This window comes from Dendrobates tinctorius, unplaced genomic scaffold, assembly GCF_039654945.1.
Source record: "Dendrobates tinctorius isolate UK_male_01 unplaced genomic scaffold, ASM3965494v1 ptg000223l, whole genome shotgun sequence".
NCBI lineage: Eukaryota > Metazoa > Chordata > Amphibia > Anura > Dendrobatidae > Dendrobates > Dendrobates tinctorius.
Window position 1 is genome coordinate 3,290,856 of NW_027361890.1, and position 18,842 is coordinate 3,309,697.

Consider the following 18,842-nt stretch of genomic DNA (forward strand, 5'->3'; position numbering starts at 1 on the left):
AACAGGAGAATTTGGAACACAAAAGTTGTTGTGCAATTTGTCCTGAGTATGCCGATACCCCATATGTGGGGGGAACCACTGTTTGGGCGCATGGCAGGGCTCGGAAAGGAAGGAGCGCCGTTTTAAAACGCAGACTTTGATGGAATGGTCTGCGGGAGTCATGTTGGGTTTGCAGAGCCCCTGATGTGCCTAAAGAGTAGAAACAATTTTTTATTTTCACAAGGGTAACAGGAGATATTAGACCCCAAGATTGTTTTCCAATTAGTCCTGAGTAAGCTGATATCACATATGTTGGGGGAACCACCGTTTGGGTACACGTCGGGACTTGAAAGGGAAGTAGTGACTTTTGGAATGCAGACTTTGATGGAATGGTCTGCAGGCGTCATGTTGCATTTGGAGAGCCCCTGATGTGCCTGAACAGAAGAAACCCCCCCACAAGTGACCCCATTTTGGAAACTAGACCCACCAAGCAGCTTATCTAGATGTGTGGTGAGCACTTTGAACCCCCAAGTGCTTCACAAAAGTTTTTAACTTAGAGCTGTGAAAATAAATCTTTTTTTTTCCACAAAAATGATTTTTTTAGCCCCCAATTTTTTATTTTCCCAAGTGTAACAGGAGAAATTAGACCCCCAAAGTTGTTTTACAATTTGCCTTGAGTACGCTGATGCCCCATATGTGAGGGAAACCACTGGGCGCACGGCAGAGATCAGAAGGGAGGGAGCACCATTTGACTTTTTGAATGCAAAATTGGCTGGAATCAATGGTGGCGCCATGTTGCGTTTGGAGACCCCCTGATGTGCCTAAACAATGGAAACCTCTAAATTCTAACCTCACCTCTAACCCCAACACATCCCTAACCACAACCCTAGTCACAACTCTAGCCCGAACACAACCCTAAACCTAATCCCAACCCTAAGGGTATGTTTCCACACTGCGTGCTGGCAGCGCTTTGGACGCAGTGGATCCCCAGCTCTACCCAAAGCTCCTCTGGCTTTTGTACGTGCGGTGATTCCGGATGTGTTCATTGTACACATGCGGAATCACCGCATCCTATCCATAGACTGGGTTATTTATCTTGAGGCAGAGTGTCTCCGCAAGATAGACATGCGGTCTAGAAAGACGCACCGCATGTCCATAATTTCGGGTGTCACACCCACGTCCGTGCATGCATAGTGGAGACGGGATTTCATAAAATCCCCTCCAATATGCTGTAACATCTGGACGCTGCGGATTGAATGCTGCGGCTATACGCAGCATTCAATCCACAGCAAATCCTTACAACATACGCTACGTGGAAACATACCCTAACCCTACTCCCAACCTTAATCCTAACCCTAATCCCAACTGTAACCCTAACTTTAGCCCACTTGTAACCCTTATGGAAAAATGGAAATAAATATATTTTTTATTTTATTATTTTTCCCTAACTAAGGCGGTGATAAAGGGGGGTTTTATTTACTTTTTTTATTTGATCACTGTGATAGGGTTTATCACAGTGATCAAAATGTACCTGGAATGAATGAAATCTGCCGGGTGCCGGCCGGCAGATCTCGGCTGGCGCACATAACATGCGCCCGCCACTTTCTTTACAGGAAGAAGATGCCGGGAGCCATGGGAGGACGGGGGAGACACCGGGAGGTACGGGGGGCAGATCAGGGGATCCGGGCACACTTCTCTGTAAATACCGTGTTCTCTGGAGTCTCGGCAGCCGAGATCCCGGAGAAATTCCGACTCTGGGGGGAGCTATTTACTTCTTCCACAGCGCCTTTAATTAACGTAGCTGTGGTTTAAGTACCCTTAACTACCGCCGTTAAAAGTCGTATTGGCGGTCGTTAAGGGGTTAATATTTTGCAAATGAAATTGTGATTTTATCTCAAGGCGTTTTCACGCTTTTTTTTTCTCACCTTTTTGCCTTGGAAACCGCCTCTAATCAGGGAGGCTCCTTGCGTGGATAGGCTCTGGATTTCTGCTGAGACAGGTGAGCTGAACTTCCATTTCCCCCATCCTATACATTTTATTCAAATTTAAGGAGGTTGTTTCATTTTCTTAAATTGTTAGAATTGCAAAGTGCATGTAAAAACAAGCAGCCTTGCAATTTACCTCTTATCAAAAATCCTCTGTTCTCAAAAACAGACTTTCAATTTTAGGGTGTACTGTTCATTGCCTAGGTTACTGACCACCTCTGTAGTCTTTCTGGTTACTGGTTTCTTAGGCAAGGAGCACAGAGGTTACAAGCTCTTGCAGTCCAAATGATAGGTTATACGCAGCAGCAATTCTTCACACAATAGCACTAAAAACTAAAGGACACCTATCGGGCCTTCAGGCAACATCTTTAACAAATGACCACCTAGGTCAGAAATGTGTTGCCTGAAGATGCAATGTGTGTTCTCCTGATCTTTAGTTTTCAGTGCTGTTTTGTGAAGCATTGCTGCTGTTGTTAACCTTCAACACAATAAAGGATTTTTTATGAAGATGTGAGTGCCAGTTATCGTTCGGACAGGTGAGCTGATTGTTCCCATTTGTTCTAGTTACAAGTTCATATAAGCTCATTAACTAAGACCCGCATGTTCAATAATATATGTTTTTGCCTGGCGGCATTAGATCAATGTATGATTTTTTGGAGGTACAGTCCATGCTCTCTTTTAGCGTAATGCATGCTCTGTCCTCTTTCTTGGTCCAGCACTCCCATTTGGCACAAGTGATTTTAAATTATCAGGAGACTGCAAAAGGGGTCCAGCCTCTTTCTACTCTCAAATGAGAGCTTGTGGAAGGTGAGTTTCAATGCTCCTTTCACTTGGGGTTGGTGCTGTGTGGCAGCCATTGTTGCTGTGATATAGTGCTTGTAGGGCGGTGCGATCTGGATTCATGGGGATTCAGTCCTGCAGCATGGGCGCTGTGAGGCACCAGGCTGCCCACCCTACTGGTGCATTGTCACTGCAAACGGTGATAAAATGCACAATGCTGCTCCTTTTAGGCAGTAAAAGTTAGGACCGACTGAAAGGTTCGCCATGACGTGGCAATGGGCTTATTACAGTCTGATAAACTGAGAACCTCATGTTCAGTAATGTATATTTTCGCCTAGCGGCATTAGATCAATGTGTGTTTTTTTGGAGGTGCGATGCATGCTTTTTTTTTTTTTTAAAGCATCATATAAGCTTTAAAGCTGCCATATTACAGGATACAGCAAACTTCAGTGCCAATGTGCTTCTCTAATGCTGCAGAGGAAAAATTACTTGTGCTTGCAGCATCGGTGAGTGCGCGAAGTTTGGGCCAGAGGTACAAACATAGGAGTGCACCACCCCCAGCAAGCGGTAAGCTGGGAGGCAGGGAAGCAGTGTGGTCCAGGAAGATCGAAAAGTAGATAATCCCTTTAATAGTTCAAATATAATTATAATAATTGCAGCTTTTGCCATTTATAGGAGTCAGTCTGAGCAGTGATTTTATTACTGGGTTTTGTCAAGAAACTGAGGAAGACCACCTCCAAACGTTGTCGCTGTTACGTGAAGTATCCTACAATACAGCTTTTCTGTTTGCCTACAGCATGCGGAAGGTGACTTGGTGCATTTTTTATAGCATTGTGTGTTTATTTTTTAACAATGGAAAAACCTAACCCCCCTTCCCTCTGGATCAGAAAACGCGAGCATTTCATCGTCTGAACGATGATGTCCCACCTGAAGTGAAGAGAAGGAGATTGGAGGAACTAATAACAGTCTTCAGAGAAGGGGCAGAAAAAGTAAATCAAAAATCTGTGAGAAGTACCCAGCTAGTCCTTGTGGAAGGAGTGAGTATCTGTCATGCTGCCTTGGATTACATAAATAATGGTAAAATTGATCATTGCAGCCAGTATTGTAAAATATGTGCATGCTGGTAAGTCATAAATAAAGTTCAATATCCATGTAAATCAGTGGCCCCAAAACCTTTTTTTTCAATAGGCGTTAAAGTGTTGGCACCAGGTTTATAGCCCCTATCAATTTGATAGAGGGTAACTTATTGATCACACCTTGGACTCCAACCACTGGCACGCCCGATGATTGTGAGAACGAGGCTCTACAAACCTGTCTGAATGGAGTGGAGGTTGAGAATGCACATCTCCCCTCAATTCATCGTCTATGGGATGGCATGTGATAGCAGAGTATAGCAGTTAGCAGGATGAAGTGATCCAGAGATTATATGGAACAGAGGTGTGCATAAGCAATTCAAGGAGAAACAAAACTTACGAATGCATGCAAATGAATAACTGGATTTTACTTTGCTTATTGAATAGAAATTCATCAGCAAAATTGCTAGCTCATGTGATTAGATGGTAATATGAGCGAAAAAAAGAAAAACAAATAGGTTTTAAATGAGGGTTTCTTTGCATATCACATGTTACAATTAAGACCGGTATACGGTCAAAACGCGTAAACATGATTCCTAATAGCCTCAATTGTTTCATGGACTTTTAGTAATGACTAAATAAAGATTGGAAGTGGTGTGTTCTCTATCTCCAGTACATTCAGATCATTCTCTGGATTGCTGTGTTCTCAGTGGTCAGAACCCAGTAATTAATAAGTTATAAATTTATACATATGTATATAAACTTGATAAAATCCGTCTAAGCTCCTCGAGCCCATAAAATAACTGTTTGTAGCTAGCTTGAAGAGTAAAGGGAATGTCTTTTGTAGTAGTATATTAATTTTATGAGCTATTACATTGCCCAATATGAGATACGGCCACCACCTTTCATTCCTTATATACAGCATACTAATATGCTGTGTATATGCCCCGATCCGGCTTGCAACAAAAGAAAAAGACCTTTTATTATACTCACCTTGGGGGCGGTTGGGTCCGAGGGGCGTCGCTGTTTCTGGTCCGATGCCTCCCTCCTTCTTTTGATGCCTTCCTCCTTCTGGCTTGCAGTGGATGATGAGTGCTACTTCATCTACACAGTGTTCCCCAGCATCGCGCTCCTGCACAGGTATACTTCTTTGCCCTGATTAGAGATAAGTAAAGTACTGGAAAGCGCATGCGCAGGGGCCCTTTGAACTTTACCAGCACACTTACGTACTTTGAAGTACTTAGTACTAGGGCAGAGAAGTACGCCTGCCCAGGAGCGCAATGCCAGGGACCCTGTGTGGAAGACACAGTACTAGTCAGCCACATGAACTACAGAAGGAGAATGGCATCGAAAGAAGAAAGGGGGTGCAGGGCCAGGAACAGCTGATCCGACCTCCCCCAAGGTTAGTATAATAAAAGTTATTTTTCTTTTGTTGCAAGCTAGATCGGGGACATATATACACAGCATATTAGTATGCTGTAAATGAGCGCTGAAAACTGATGGTCATTTCTCATAGGGGGAAAACCTGGTGACAGGTTTACTTTAAAGACCCAAAGCGAATTAACCAGTCCTCTCAGTTGCTAGCTAAACATTCAGCACCATAATAAGTGCATGTACACTAATAGAGAAAAGTTAGTATTATTTACCATTTTCTTTTTACTTGTCTCTTCAGAATAGTAAACGTTCGTCCTCAGAGTTGTGTGGCAGGAATGATGGAAACACTAAAGTGGTATTCCCTGATATTCCCCTTACAAGTAATTCTTTACTAGAGAACAATGTCCGAGCCAGACCAGGGGACTATGTGTTAGTAGAGGTAAATTATTTGTACGTCATACTCGAGGTGATGAAAATATGTCTTCATCTTTGACTCTAAGGCTGAGTTCACACGTGGCGTTTTTTTCGCGTTTCCGCGGCGGTTTTAACCGCGCGATTTTTGCCGCGAAAACGTGAAAAATAAGCATCCCATGCATTCCTATGGGATTCCGCAATGCTGTGCTAATGCTGCGGTTTTCTCGTTCGCCTTATTGGGGGACACAGAGACCATGGGGTGTATGCTGCTGCCACTAGGAGGCTGACACTATGCACAAAAAAAGGTTAGCTCCTCCTCCGCAGTGTACACCCCACCGACCGGCAGGGAATTACTCAGTTTAGCTTAGTGTCAGTAGGAGGTGGACACGGGTCTTTGATTAGACCCATATCTACCTCATCGTGCGTCGTTCCTTTTCAGGTTCGTACGGAGGGATACATAGTGAATAGTCACATCTGTACTCCCACTTGGAGTCTGCAAGTACGGGGTGTATTGCCACCTCATATCCTGGCAGTTCTCCGCGGCGGGACCAGCAGCCTAACGGACACCAACACCAGATGTGTCAACGATTCCAGGGGTCCCTGTCGCCAGTCTCCCACCCACTCGCCTACCAGAGCCTGTCGGTCGGGCGAGACACAAGAACACCTCCCATCCAGATTCAGGTAACGGATCGGGGATAGGCGAGTATGGGCTCCTTCCCAGGGGGGCATGGGCAACGGGCCTACCCTGCTACGGAGATCGGTTGTGCTGCGGTCCTTCCGACACTCGGGGAGGCAGCTTCCGCAGCAGATGTCCCCCCCCCCCTTCTTCCCCCTTTCTGGGGGCAGGGAAAGGACCCTTTCTTCCCTTCTTCATAGGGAAGCGGCTTCCGACGGCGCCTCAGCGCCGACCCCCTACTGACAGGCGGCCACCGCTCTAAATTTAGGCCCCGGCTTCGTTTGGGGCCTACCGCAGCGTCGCGGCCACGCCCCCTGCCCCTTTCCTCTAAGCGGGCTTCTCTCCCGCTCGTTCCTGGACCTCCCTCCGCCCTCCTCCCCCCTGCTCGGCCCGTTTTAGCCATAGGGCAGGGATTTGGGCAGCTTGCGGTGAACTCCGCCCTTCCTCTGCTCTTAGAAGCGCGCGTCCTCATTTCCTCACACAGGCAGGCGCCATTTTCTCAGCCTGTCAGCCGGACACCTCTCGTCGCTGGATTTCTACATTTCCAGCCGTTTTTCGCTGCTTCCTGCGCTACAGACAGGTGGAACCGCATCGCTTCTGGGGACACCGGACCGTGAGTAGCTCTGCACTACAGGCTGGCCCTCTTCCGTTCCCCGTCCCCCAACCTTCCGGCACGATCTCAGTTTCACTATGTCTAACTCTAAATCTGAGCGTACCCGCTCTACGGCCCTTCCCTGCACTCTCGTCAAGTTCTTTGCATGTTCATCTTGCAATCGCAAACTTCCCTCAGGTCAGTCCACTCCCCTCTGCCTTGAGTGTAGCAACCCAATTCAGCCTGACGCCGCTCAGGAGCCACCGACGGCCCCAGGTGAGGGTGAACCCCCCCTTGCCTGGCTGGGCTTCTTCTCTATCCCAATCGGTACCAAATCTCTCCAAGGTGTCTCAATCCCTTGTAGCCATTCTGGAGAAGTTGCCCCTGGACGCCTCGGCAGGGTCCAACAGGCCCCAAGAGATTCCATCTGAGTCAGCCAGCGTTAGTCGCAAAAGACCCAGACGAGATCCCCAGCCGGAATCCTCTCCGAGCCCAAATAGTTCCCAGCAGCCCCCCTCTCGGGTGTCCTCCCCTGAGTCGGGTGAAGCGCTTTCGGATGGATCACCTGAGGGGACTTTAGAGCTGGATCCTGACCAGGATGCGAACATGACGGTCACAGTGCAGAACCTCATTGCAGCGATCCACCATACCTTCGAGATTGCGGACTCTCCTGCGAAATCCTCAGATCAGGAGGTTTCGTTCAGACGGGCAGAAACTCCATCCAGGGTATTTCCCTTCCATTCCGAGTTTGGAAAGATTTTTACCAAGGAAAGGGAAGATCCGACCAGACGCTTTCAAAGAGGAAAGCGTATCGGCGTACTCTACCCGTTTGCTAAGGAGCTCACGAACAACTGGTCTACTTCTCCCTCGGTGGATCCGCCCGTGTCCAGGCTTTCTGATAACACGGTCCTCCCGCTCTCAGGTGTGGCGTCCCTAAAGGATTCTAATGATAGGATTATAGAATCCCTGGCGAAGTCTGCCTTCGAAGCGGCTTCAGCGGCGGTATGTCCAATCTTTGCTTCATCCTGGGCAGCGAAGGCCATAGCTACTTGGGCAGACGTCAGGGCATCTTGGATAAGGCGCAACCGGAGCGATTGGCCGATCTCGCCAATCAGATCTCTCATGCGGGGGATTATCTTCTTTCCGCTTCTTTGGATGCTGCATACTGCGCAGTTCAAGCGTCAAGCAACGTAGTAGCTATCCGACGCACAATTTGGCTAAAGGCCTGGCAAGCGGACTTGTCTTCTAAAAAGTCTCTCACTAATCTGCCTTTTCAGCGTCTCTTTGGATCCCAATTGGATCAGATCATTAAAGACGCCACCGGGGGCACGAGTTCGCTCCTACCTCAGTCCAAGCCTCGCAGGCCTCCACTGAGGCGTCAGTTTCGGCCCTTTCGGCCTTTCCGCCGTTTCAATACGGCGGACAATCCCTCCAACCAACAAAGACCGCAGGCACGCCAAGAGAGAAAGAAAGTGTCTTTCAGACCCACTCCCTCCTGGCGATCCCACACTTCCCAGGGCAGACCATCCGGATCTAGATCCGGACGGTCTACTTCAGCATGACTATCGTCAGGCATCCAAGGAACCCTTCCGATTAGGAGGTAGACTTCTTTTCTTCAAGGACGTCTGGCTGGCCTCCGTGGAGGACGCTTGGGTCAGGGAAGTCGTATCGTCGGGGTACAAGATGGAGTTCGCCTCTCTTCCACGGGATCGTTTCTTCGAGTCCCGGCCCCCAAGGGATCCAGCCCTGATTCTGGGGTTCTCTACGGCTGTCGCCTCTCTCCTCAGTTCCGGGTGATTGTGCCCGTTCCCGAATCGGAGCGCTTCACGGGGTTCTATTCGAACCTGTTTGTAGTGCCGAAAAAAGACGGCGCGGTCCGTCCCATCTTGGATCTCAAACTGCTCAACAAGAGAGTCCGCCTTCGCCATTTTCGAATGGAGTCGCTTCGCTCGGTCATTGCGTCCATGGAAGAGCACGAATTTATGTGCTCAATAGACATCCAAGATGCCTATCTACATGTCCCCATTTTCTCCGGACATCAGAAGTTCCTGCGTTTTGCGATTCGACAGCAGCATTACCAGTTTGTCGCTCTGCCCTTTGGCCTCACCACCACTCCCAGAGTCTTCACGAAGATCATGGCTGCGTTGATGGCCTTGTTGAGAATCAGAGGTATCGTTCTTTTTCCGTACCTCGACGATATTTTGATCAAGGCTCCCTCATTTCAACAGGCTCGCCTAAGTTTGTCAATTGTCCTCGATACTCTTTCCAATTTCGGGTGGATCGTAAACAGGAAAAAGTCCTGTTTAGCACCTACCCAACGTCTCGTTTTTCTAGGCCTACTGTTCGACACTCGTCGGTCAAGAGTCTTTCTTCCACAAGAGAAGATTCTTTCCCTGCAGCGGGATGCACGATCGCTGCAGATCTCACGTTTGCCGTCCCTCCGTACAGCCATGAGGGTCCTGGGAAAGATGGTGGTGGCAATAGAGGCAGTTCCCTTTGCCCAATTTCATGCTAGACCTCTCCAGCAGGCCATTCTGTCGAGGTGGAACAGGTCGGCTCTGTCCCTGGATCGCCCAGTTCATCTTTCGTACCGGATCAAGCGGTCCCTCAACTGGTGGTTGAGGTCGCCTCTCATTCTATCGGGTCGTTCCTTTCTTCCCATTCACTGGCAGATAGTAACAACAGATGCCAGTCTCCTTGGCTGGGGGGCAGTGTTCCGCAACCACACCGTTCAGGGCCGATGGGCGGATTGGGAATCGACTCTGCCGATCAACGTCCTGGAGACTCGAGCGATCCATCTGGCTCTCGTTCACTGGGAGAAAATCCTCAAGGGACTGCCGGTCCGGATTCAGACAGACAATGCCACAGCGGTGGCGTATGTCAACCGCCAAGGGGGGACACGGAGTGTCTCAGCTCTGGCGGAGGTGTCCAAGATTCTTCTTTGGGCGGAGATCTCCGTTCCGACTATCTCCGCGGTACACATTCCCGGCGTAGACAACTGGGCCGCCGATTTTCTCAGCCACGAGGGTCTCGTGGCGGGGGAGTGGTCCCTACATCCGGAGGGGTTTCTTCTGCTCTGCCGTCGGTGGGGCACCCCGGACGTAGACCTCATGGCGTCTCGCCTCAACAGGAAAGTCCCACAGTTTGTTTCCAGGTCTCGAGACCCTCTGGCAGTGGGCGCCGACGCTCTGGCCGTTCCTTGGTCGCAGTTCGAACTCCCCTACCTGTTCCCTCCCCTGCCTCTTCTGCCCAAGCTGTTGAAGAAGATCAAGGCGGAAGGGATTCCAGTCATTCTTATTGCCCCGAATTGGCCCAGAAGGTCTTGGTTCGCGGACATTGTCAACCTTCTCGCGGACGCCCCTTGGAAGCTTCCAGACAGAACAGATCTGCTGTCGCAAGGTCCGATTTGCCACCCCAATTCTCGGTCGCTCAATTTAACGGCGTGGCTGTTGAGACCGAGGTTTTGAAACGAGCAGGATTCTCCAACAGAGTAATTCAGACCATGATCCGAGCCAGAAAGCCATCTTCTTCCAAGATCTACTACCGTACTTGGAAGGCCTATTTCACTTGGTGTGAGTCCAATGGCTTCGCGCCCATGTCCTTTTCGCTCCCTTCAATCCTAGCGTTTCTTCAGGCAGGACTGGATGCGGGGCTTGCCCTCAGTTCCTTGAAAGGTCAGGTTTCGGCACTGTCCATTTTGTTTCAAAAGACGTTGGCTTCCCGTCCCCAGGTCAAGACCTTTCTTCAGGGCGTGGCTCACATGGTTCCGCCGTACCGGGCGCCCGTCGATCCATGGGACCTTAATCTGGTTCTAGAGGTTCTGCAAGGTCCTCCCTTTGAACCGATCAGAGATATTTCCCTTTCTCTCCTTTCTTGGAAGGTAGCCTTTCTGGTGGCCATCACTTCCGTCCGGCGCGTGTCGGAAATGGCAGCTCTTTCTTGCCGCTCTCCCTTCCTGGTACTTCACCAGGACATGGTGGTTCTCCGGCCTCCGCCTTCTTTCCTTCCGAAGGTGGTGTCTTCGTTTCACCTCAATGAGGATATCGTTCTGCCGTCCTTCTGTCAGAGTCCCGCTCATCCCCGAGAGCGGTCCTTAAACAAGCTGGATCTGGTTAGGGCAATAAGGGTCTATCTGTCTGGGACGTCTCCCTTCCGAAAGACAGAGTCGCTTTTCATTATTCCAGACGGGGCGCGGAAAGGTCTCCCGGCGTCAAAGGCCACTATTGCTCGCTGGATCAGATCGGCAATTTTGGAGGCCTACCGAGTTAAGCGGCGCGGTGCCCCTCTGGGGATCAGGGCCCACTCTACTCGGGCGGTGGGTGCCTCCTGGGCAGTTCGTCACAGGGCTTCTGCGTTGGAGCTCTGCAAAGCTGCAACCTGGTCATCGGTTCACACGTTTGTGAAATTCTACAGAGTCCACACCTACGCTTCGGCGGACGCCAGCCTAGGTAGAAGGATTCTGCAGGCGGCGGTGGTGAGTCCGCTGGCCTGAAGGAAGTTTGTTTCCCACCCTAGGGACTGCTTTGGGACATCCCATGGTCTCTGTGTCCCCCAATAAGGCGAACGAGAAAACAGGATTTTTAAGTTGCTTACCGTAAAATCTGTTTCTCGGAGCCTTCATTGGGGGACACAGCACCCTCCCATGTTCTACAACTCCTGTCCTTACGTTGGTTGGTTATTTACAGTTGAGTTGTCTGTTCTGTTTTCACTCTATTCTGTTGCTTCTCCTACTGATTTCTCACTAACTGAGTAATTCCCTGCCGGTCGGTGGGGTGTACACTGCGGAGGAGGAGCTAACCTTTTTTTGTGCATAGTGTCAGCCTCCTAGTGGCAGCAGCCATACACCCCATGGTCTCTGTGTCCCCCAATGAAGGCTCCGAGAAACAGATTTTACGGTAAGCAACTTAAAAATCCTGTTTTTACCGCGGCGGAATCGCTTCGCGGTAAAAAATGCAGCATGCACATTAATTTTGCAGAATCACGGCGATCCCGCACCCATAGGAATGCATTGTTCTTACTTTCGTTACTTTCCGCACGTGGCTGTGCACACCATGCGAAAAGTAAGCAGAACATTTGCGGATGGTACCCACGGTTCGGAGGAGAGGAGACTGTCCTCCGGGCATTGGGTACCATATCCCTGTAAAAAATAGAATTTAAAATAAAAAATATTGTTATTCTCACCTTCCGACGTCCCGCGCAGCCTTCCCGCCTCTCTCCACGCTCCCGGTCCCAGTAAGCCTTAGCGAGCGATGACGTCCGTTCTCGCGGGATCGCGAAGTCTCACAGTCATTCGCGCGACGTGATAGCGAATGACCGCGAGACGTCGCGATCCCGCGAGAACAGACGTCATCGCGGTAATTGTCGCAAAGGATTACTGGGACCGGGAGCGTGAAGAGAGGCGTGAAGGCTGCGCGGGACGTCGGAAGGTGAGAATAACAATATTTTTTTTTTTATTATTATTTTTTACATTCTATCTTTTACTATTGAGGCCGCATAGGCGGCCTCAATAGTAAAAAGTTGGTCACACTCGTCAAACACTATGTTTGACGAGTGTGACAAACCTGTCAATCAGTTCTCCAAGCGATGCTCCAGATCGCTTGGAAAACGCTAGCAATTCTGCAAGCTAATTACGCTTGCAAAATGCTAGTTTTTCCGCGGGAAAATCGCGGGAATTTAAAATGCGATTTTCCCGCGGAATGTAGTTCCGCTACATGTGAACCCAGCCTAAGGGTATGTACTCACGTTGCAGATTAGTGTCCGGAATTTTCTGCACAAAATTTGCATCTCTTTGCAGAAAACACAGGGGAAAACGCTTGCTGATTTTATGCGGATTGTAATGTGGTTTTGGTGTGCGGATTTGTTAGGTGGTATTGGATCTGTGAATTTTTTCCATTGTGCCGAGAGAGATTTTTGTGCGCTGCTGCGGATCCACAAAAAGAATTGACATGTTGCAGAAAAAAAGCCACTGCAAATCTGTGCGGATTTTTCCGCAGCATGTGCACAGCAATTCTTAATTTACCATAGACTAATATTGCCTGTGCACTACACTGCGGATTTGATGTAAATCCGCACGTCAAAAACCGCTGCGGATCCGCATCAAAATTCGCAACGTGTGCACATACTCTAAAGCAGATTTTTGAGCTTAATATTTTGCCCTCTGCTACATGTCTTTGCTCTTAGTTGTCATGACGGTATAAAACAATGACACTGTTTGCCTACTGGCTGTCCTGAAAAATATACAGAGCACACAGTCTTGTGTATTCAAGAGAAGAATGACCACCTTGACTCTCTGCATTTTAGAAGATGTAACGCTTGCATTTTTATGTTTCAGATCATTTCGTCTAGTTCACAAAGCTTAAGGGGAAGACTTCTTGGATTAGCTGATCTCCAGTCATCGCCAGCCTATTCTTGACTGTAAAAGTTCTTATTCCATAGAAAGGTTCATCAGTTTGTCATTTACTCAAATTTTCCACAGTATTCTTTCCAGTACATATTAAAATTCTTATACATCCTATGTAAGATTAAGAGTCTTTCTTGAAAGGTAATCTGTTACTAAGTTTTGGCCATCCCATCTGAGAGCAGCATGATAAAGGAGCAAGAGACTTTCATTCTAACTATGTGTCACTTACTATGCTTCTTGCTGCAGTTTTGATAAAAAATCAGTTTTTTCTGCTGTAGATCTACAATTTCTCTGATTTCTGACTTCTGTATACACAATAGTTAGCTTCTGCAGCCAACAGCTATCTTCCCAGATTCCTCCATACACAGGAACATTTATTCTGCTGTGCGATTCTGTGTTCTCTGCAAGAGCACCAGGGCCAGACATATCTAGTGGCGGCTTATCTCACCAAGAACAAAAACATCGGGCATGCCATATCTTTCTCTCCCTACATCTGTCAGGAGAGAGTGGGAAGGCTCCTATGTACGTATGGCTGTTAGCTGCGCACACCAATATTGTCCTGCAAATGGAAGCCTTAAAGTGAGTTTGTCTGCAGGATTTTTCTAAGTTAACTACTGATACCGTCAGGTTGGCGCTGTTGTACTGATTAAACTGATACCTGGTGTGAAGAAATCCATCTTAGGTTGTTTAATCTGTATCTGCAGTTTTCAGTTAATGAGATTCTTGTGCTGTGTGACAGCCTGTGGGGGGGGGGTCTTTGTGTGGAGCTTTGCTTACATATTCATTCTTATGACAGGTCATTGATCCTTCAGTGACCTGCCCCCTATTTTACATACTGCATATAATAGTGTTGATATTATTGTTCATGCTATGGTTGTTGATAATACCTATAATATTGTTGTGAGGCTTAGAAAAAAAATGTTTCCAGCAAAATGGCACCTGCGCAGTAGCAATCTGTCTCTTACCAATAGATGCTACTGCGCAAGCGCCGGCACCATTTTGTGGCAGACAGATTTTTTTTTTTTCCTCCAGCAAAATGGAGGCATGCAAGCGCAGTAGCATCTATCACTTGCCACATGGAAAACCACGTCCATCTCCAGCCCTCTGGTTCCCAGTCATTTCCATTGCACAGAAAGGACAAGGACGACAGATCCTGGCTTCTTTCCCTGTAAAATGTGTAAGGCCTGTTAAATTCTGGTCCCCAAAAATCCTGTGTGGATGCCTTTGGGAAAATCTTTCATCTTCACCAACACCTTAACTGTTCATCAACTGGTGTAATATATTTATTGGAATGCACCTGTGGTCTCACATATGTGGGAAAAACATACAGGAATTAGGAATATTATCAATTTTAACAAAGATGAACATACCAAATCTTTGTCCCTACACCAATTGCCAAATATTTTACGAACATAATGGATTGCGCTGGAAAGATCTTAAAGGATGGGCCATTTACAAACAAAAACTGGACATTAGGAGTGGAGATTTGGATGTGGCACTCCTCAGGAAAGAGATTGAGTGGATATTCAGGATGAACTTTAACTTTGGTCTATAAGTGCATTTAATGCTCTGTTGTAATTCTTTTTTTTCCATCCCCTCCCTTCTGTCTGATTCCTCATTATAGGGGATTATTTTCCTTTGCCCCTCATGATATTTATTATTTCCCAAACTTGAACAGTAGATACAAATGTACCTAAATGTGTGAATAGTATTTATACAGGGGTTTACAGTTAATTTATACAGTAAGCCAAAATAAATTATTACAACCCTGATTACCTGGGTATGTTTTGGGTGTATATGTATAATTTAATCATAGCGGGTAATTTAGGCAGATCCCTTTGGGGATAACAAATAGCTTGTCATTTTAACTTCTTGGAACCAATCTCAAAATATACAGTATAGGGGCAGGTAGAGTTGTGGCCAAAAGTATTGACACCCCTGAAATTCTGTCAGATAATACTCAGTTTCTTCCTGAAAATGATTGCAAACACAAATTCTTTGGTATTATTATCTTCATTTAATTTGTCTTAAATGAAAAAACACAAAAAGAATTGTCCTAAAGCCAAATTGGATATAATTCCACACCAAACATAAAAAAGAGGGTGGACAAAAGTATTGGCACTGTTCGAAAAATCATGTGATGCTTCTCTAATTTGTGTAATTACCAGCACCTGTAACTTACCTGTGGCACCTAACAGGTGTTGGCAATAACTAAATCACACTTGCAGCCAGTTGACATGGATTAAAGTTGACTCAACCTCTGTCTTGTGTCCTTGAGTGTACCACATTGAGCATGGAGAAAAGAAAGAAGACCAAAGAACTGTCTGAAGACTTGAGAAACCAAATTGTGAGGAAGCATGAGCAATCTCAAGGCTACAAGTCCATCTCCAAAGACCTGAATGTTCCTGTGTCTACCGTGCGCAGTGTCATCAAGAAGTTAAGCCCATGGCACTGTGGCTAACCTCCCTAGATGTGGACGGAAAAGAAAAATTGAAAAGAGATTTCAACGCAAGATTGTGCGGATGTTGGAGAAAGAACCTCAACTTAAATCCAAACAAGTTCAAGCTGCCCTGCAGTCCGAGGGTGCAACAGTGTCAACCCGTACTATCCGTTGGCATCTGAATGAAAAGTGACTGTATGGTAGGAGACCCAGGAAGACCACACTTCTTACCCCGAGACATAAAAAAGCCAGGCTGGAATTTGCCAAAACTTTCCTGAAAAAGCCTAAAACGTTTTGGAAGAATGTTCTCTGGTCAGATGAGACAAAAGTAGAGCTTTTTGGGCAAAGGCATCAACATAGAGTTTACAGGAGAAAAAAAGAGGCATTCAAAGAAAAGAACACGGTCCCTACAGTCAAACATGGCGGAGGTTCCCTGATGTTTTGGGGTTGCTTTGCTGCCTCTGGCACTGGACTGCTTGACGTGTGCATGGCATTATGAAGTCTGAAGACTACCAACAAATTTTGCAGCATAATGTAGAGCCCAGTGTGAGAAAGCTGGGTCTCCCTCAGAGGTCATGGGTGTTCCAGCAGGACAATGACCCAAAACACACTTCAAAAAGCACTAGAAAATGGTTTGATAGAAAGCACTGGAGACTTCTAAGGTGGCCAGCAATGAGTCCAGACCTGAATCCCATAGAACACCTGTGGAGAGATCTAAAAATAGCAGTTTGGAGAAGGCATCCTTCAAATATCAGGGACCTGGAGCAGTTTGCCAAAGAAGAATGGTCTAAAATTCCAGCAGAGCATTGTAAGAAACTCATTGATGGTTACCGGAAGTAGTTGGTCGCAGTTATTTTGGCTAAAGGTTGTGCAACCAAGTATTAGGCTGAGGGTGCTAATACTTTTGTCTGGCCCATTTTTGGAGTTTTATGTGAAATGATCAATGTTTTGCTTTTTGCTTCATTCTCTTTTGTGTTTTTTCATTTAAGACAAATTAAATGAAGATAATACCAAAGAATTTGTGTTTGCAATCATTTTCAGGAAGAAACTGAGTATTATCTGACAGAATTGCAGGGGTGTCAATACTTTTGGCCACAACTGTATGTCCAGACAATACCTATTAGCATGTTCATTAGAGCCCAGAAGTGGGAACAATTGATGAAAATTTTTTTTTTTGCAAAGAAATGAATATAGCATCCATAATTCAGATAAAACAATTTATATGCATGAATTACTCCTTTGTAGAATTAGTGAAAATTGGTCTCCTAATGACAATTAAAATAGAATATGGTATAATTTGATTCAATATTAATAAACTGAAGTTCAGTGAGATTGAATCTAATGAACCTGATAACTCCATATCTGCCCTACAATTGGAGAATGAATTTGCAAGAGATCTGTATCACTATTGGTCAATAGACCTACCAGTCACGACAGGATGAATAAATGGGTACTAAAATTCACGTCAGAGACGTAGTCCCAACATGAACATGATCTCAGAGTAGCATTGGCACTCTGCCATTTACTCACACTAGCCAACTCTGATCCCTGCATGGTCTCTAACTTTGAGGCGCAGGCTGTGACTCTAAGGGAGACAGTGCTTGATCGATCAGTGCGCTGCCTCTCCCTCAAACCATATGTGTAATTGAGCAGCAGGTGCCACCTTACCTAGCCGCTCCTGCTCCAAACCGCATACAATATATAGCGGCGGAGCGCAAGTGCCGATGATCCCCGGTGATTAGATTCAGGGACCATCGGCGCTGCTGTCAGAATCTGACCTTATTTAGCTGCTGATCATATTATGGTAAATTATATATATGAATTATATTTTATTAATATTATATATTAACACTACACTGCCGGTTAGTTCTTAATGGTTGGTACAAACTACCTATAATCGAAATTTATTCCATACTGCAGACCTAATATCTAGTACACTGACAAGGGATTTTCAACTATAATCCCTGTTACTAATGTTAACCTATATATAGGTTACCTGGTGGTGGTGACTAACATTATCCAATTAGTGGAAGTTACCCTTGGTTTGTGGACAATACACTGATCTCTTGTAGAGCCCTCTAATACACCTAAAGTGTGTCTAACTTATTCCACATTATCCCATGGTGAGAACTATTGAATTCCAATACACCATTAGGGTGTTTTTCATTTATAATATTAATCTCACAGTGAGGAATTATTAATTTTCACACACCATCAGTGTGTTCAATTTCTGTAATATACCATATGTATCCTACAGTGACAACTATGGAATTTAATATGCCATGAGGAGGTTGTCTTCAAATCACAATATTCATCTCACAGTGAGGATTTAATAGTTCTTATACACCACCAGTGTGTTTAATTGTATACCTCACACGTGAGGATTAGAGATGAGCGACTTTGCCTTTTTTCGGGTCGAGTTGGGTTTCGGCCGACTAAGGGGAAAAGTCTTGTTTCGTTCAGACCGAAACACGAAACCCAATGTAAGTCAATGGGGAAGAAAAGTCGGGAGTGAGAAGAGGACAGGAAACACACTTACAGTGCCCATTTGAATGCAAAAACCATAAATTCTTATTCCTGAAGCTTGTCACCCTTTATTTACTTCATAATACAAGTTACGCATTGAAAAATGGGGGTTATTTGGCTAAAGTTGCAGGGGGGTAGGGCTGGCTCCAGGTTTTCATGTGCCCTGGGCCAAAGAGCGCTTCTTTAACACATACCACAACTCATGATGCTCTGATACGGCAGAGAAATAGTGGTATAGTACAATGAAAAATACTTCACTTTTTACATCTCATGACTGATATCCATTTAAAATTCTCCAATAGCTCCAAAAACGGACAGTATATTACTCCATACAGTATTATGGCCACCGCATAGTGCGCTATACAGAGTAATGAGGCCCATCTATTTCTCCCTACAGAATCATTGGTCCCATATAATGTTAGAAACAGTATATGATGAGCTTCACATACTGCAACAGTATATGTTGGTCCCCATGGATGAAGCTCCGCTGTCATGGGCCCAAATAATGCTCCATACATAATGGGCCCTATTTCAAATGCTCTAGTGTATAATGGGCCCTATACATGCTGCTCCAGTGTCTGATGTCCACCTTTGGAATGTTCC

At 46.3% G+C, this 18,842-nt stretch overlaps 1 protein-coding gene across 1 annotated transcript in view; it reads left to right on the top strand.

Annotated features, from left to right (window-relative positions):
* Positions 1 to 13,387, top strand: part of CDK5RAP1 (CDK5RAP1 mitochondrial tRNA methylthiotransferase) — a 127,028-nt gene extending 113,641 nt beyond the window's left edge. Inside the window, exons 11-14 of the mRNA XM_073555256.1 lie at positions 3,420 to 3,550; positions 3,632 to 3,781; positions 5,490 to 5,630; positions 13,205 to 13,387. Of these exons, the coding sequence (XP_073411357.1) occupies positions 3,420 to 3,550; positions 3,632 to 3,781; positions 5,490 to 5,630; positions 13,205 to 13,285 (503 nt within the window). The 3' untranslated portion in view covers positions 13,286 to 13,387. The remainder of the gene's footprint in view (positions 1 to 3,419; positions 3,551 to 3,631; positions 3,782 to 5,489; positions 5,631 to 13,204) is intronic.
* The last annotated feature ends 5,455 nt before the right edge of the window (positions 13,388 to 18,842 follow it).